The sequence below is a fragment of the Myotis brandtii genome, unplaced genomic scaffold, assembly GCF_000412655.1.
Source record: "Myotis brandtii unplaced genomic scaffold, ASM41265v1 scaffold1612, whole genome shotgun sequence".
NCBI classification, from domain to species: Eukaryota; Metazoa; Chordata; class Mammalia; order Chiroptera; family Vespertilionidae; genus Myotis; species Myotis brandtii.
Window position 1 is genome coordinate 1,269,750 of NW_005355890.1, and position 1,710 is coordinate 1,271,459.

At 57.2% G+C, this 1,710-nt stretch overlaps 1 protein-coding gene across 1 annotated transcript in view; it reads right to left on the minus strand.

Moving 5' to 3' along the window:
• Positions 1–389: 389 nt before the first annotated feature.
• ZAP70 (zeta-chain (TCR) associated protein kinase 70kDa) overlaps positions 390–1,710 on the minus strand; it is a 14,638-nt gene continuing 13,317 nt past the window's right edge. The window contains exon 10 of the mRNA XM_014536437.1: positions 390–888. Coding sequence (XP_014391923.1) covers positions 765–888 — 124 coding nt within the window. The 3' untranslated portion in view covers positions 390–764. The remainder of the gene's footprint in view (positions 889–1,710) is intronic.

The following is a 1,710-nucleotide window of genomic DNA, read 5'->3' on the forward strand; positions in this document are numbered from 1 at the left end:
ACCCAGTGATGGAAACTCCAGCGATGACCGGCCCAGGAAGAAAGGCTGGACAGCTGAGCAGGATGCTGGGTGGTAGAATCACCTGAAGACACTTTAAAATGCACCGATGCCGATGCCGGGGCGTGGGGGAGGGGGAGGGTCAGCAGCTGGTCAAGTCTCTCCAGGTGACGCTATCATGCAGTCACGGAGGTAGGGACGCTGAGGCCCCGCGTGCACACAGCCCCACACTTACCTGCCTTGGTTTCCCCAATAGCCTCTCACTTGAATGAAGACTTCCCAGGGCACAGGAGTGGGAAAGCCAGTCTCACACAAGGAAAGTTGTTCTCAAGCACGCCCTAGCACCCCCTTTCCTGTCCCACCCTCACCCAAGAAAGATGAGGAATCTCAGACAAGAGAGAAGCTGATTTATTCCGTGGTTAAGGTCTTGCCACCTGAAGACTCCCAGAGTCCTCCCCTTCAGGGTGAGGAAGGAGGATCCTTGTTGTAAGCACCCCTCGGCTCAGGGCCCCCCAGTACATACCCGCCCAGGGCCAGGCTACACAACCCCACCCCCATCTCAGGGCATCCCTCCTCCCGCAGCCAGAAAGGATGGGTGACCAGGTAGGACATGCCTAACCAGTGTGGGCCTCGGCCTCAGCTTCCCACTCACAGCCCAGCTGCGGGGAGGAACTGGCCTGGCCCGGCCACACTGGATCCTGGGATGGGGCTGAAGGCACAGAGGAAAGGCTGGGCCTAGGGGCCCGCAGGCCCTGGGCAGGGGGTGCTCAGGCACTGGCAGCTTTGGCCCCCTTCTCACTCTCCGGGGGGCCCTCAGCCTTGCTCGCCAAGCTGTAGTAGTAGGTCCGCATGCGCTGCTCCACAGTCAGGAAGTCCGGACGGTCCTCCCACCTGTGGGGGTGGGGCAGATCCAGGCCACTGACCACCAGCCCAAACCCAAGTCCAGCTGGAGGTGGGCATTCAAGGGGCTCAGAAAATCCGAGGTGGTGAAGTACTGGGTAATGAAGGGGTCTTAAAGGTGTGAGACCAGGAATTTGGGGTTGCCTGATAGAAGGGCTGCAGACACACAGGATGTTGGGTGTTAACTAGTAAAGACTTATTAATTGAATCCACTGAGTGTTCGGCAGACAACTATTGACCGTAGGGAGCTGGGCTATTGAATGCTGGTGTACTGAGCATGTGACGTGCCCGGGGTCGGGGCATCTGGGGCTAGGGTGAACTTATATGGGTGCAAGTATGCTGCCCATGATGGAACAGAAGGCCGGGGTACTGAGGGGGTTGGCTGGTGAGTGCTGGGCACTAATGGTGCTGTGTGGAGTGTCCAGGCTCTGTGTTGGGTGTTGGTGTCTCGGTGTTTCCTGTGGAGGCGGGTTAACCTGTTTGACGGGAAGGCTGACCATTTGCTATTTTTATCATAAAGAGGGGTGTCTGTTTATTGGATTGCCTGGGTGTCTGCGCATCAGTGTCACAGGTGTTGGCCAGTGGAGCAATGGATGCTGGGAGGCTAGGAATGCACAGGTGCTGGAATGTACACGCTTGCATGATCAGTGTAGGGTGACCGCTTGTTTGGATCCGTGCTGCCTGTTGTCGGATGGGAAATTGGGATATTGACGGCATTCGGAGTTGGGTTGTTCAAGTGTTAAGCTTCGACCAGACAGAGCGGGGTGTGGATACACTGAGTGTTTGCGTACTTCAGTGGTGACCTATCTGGCT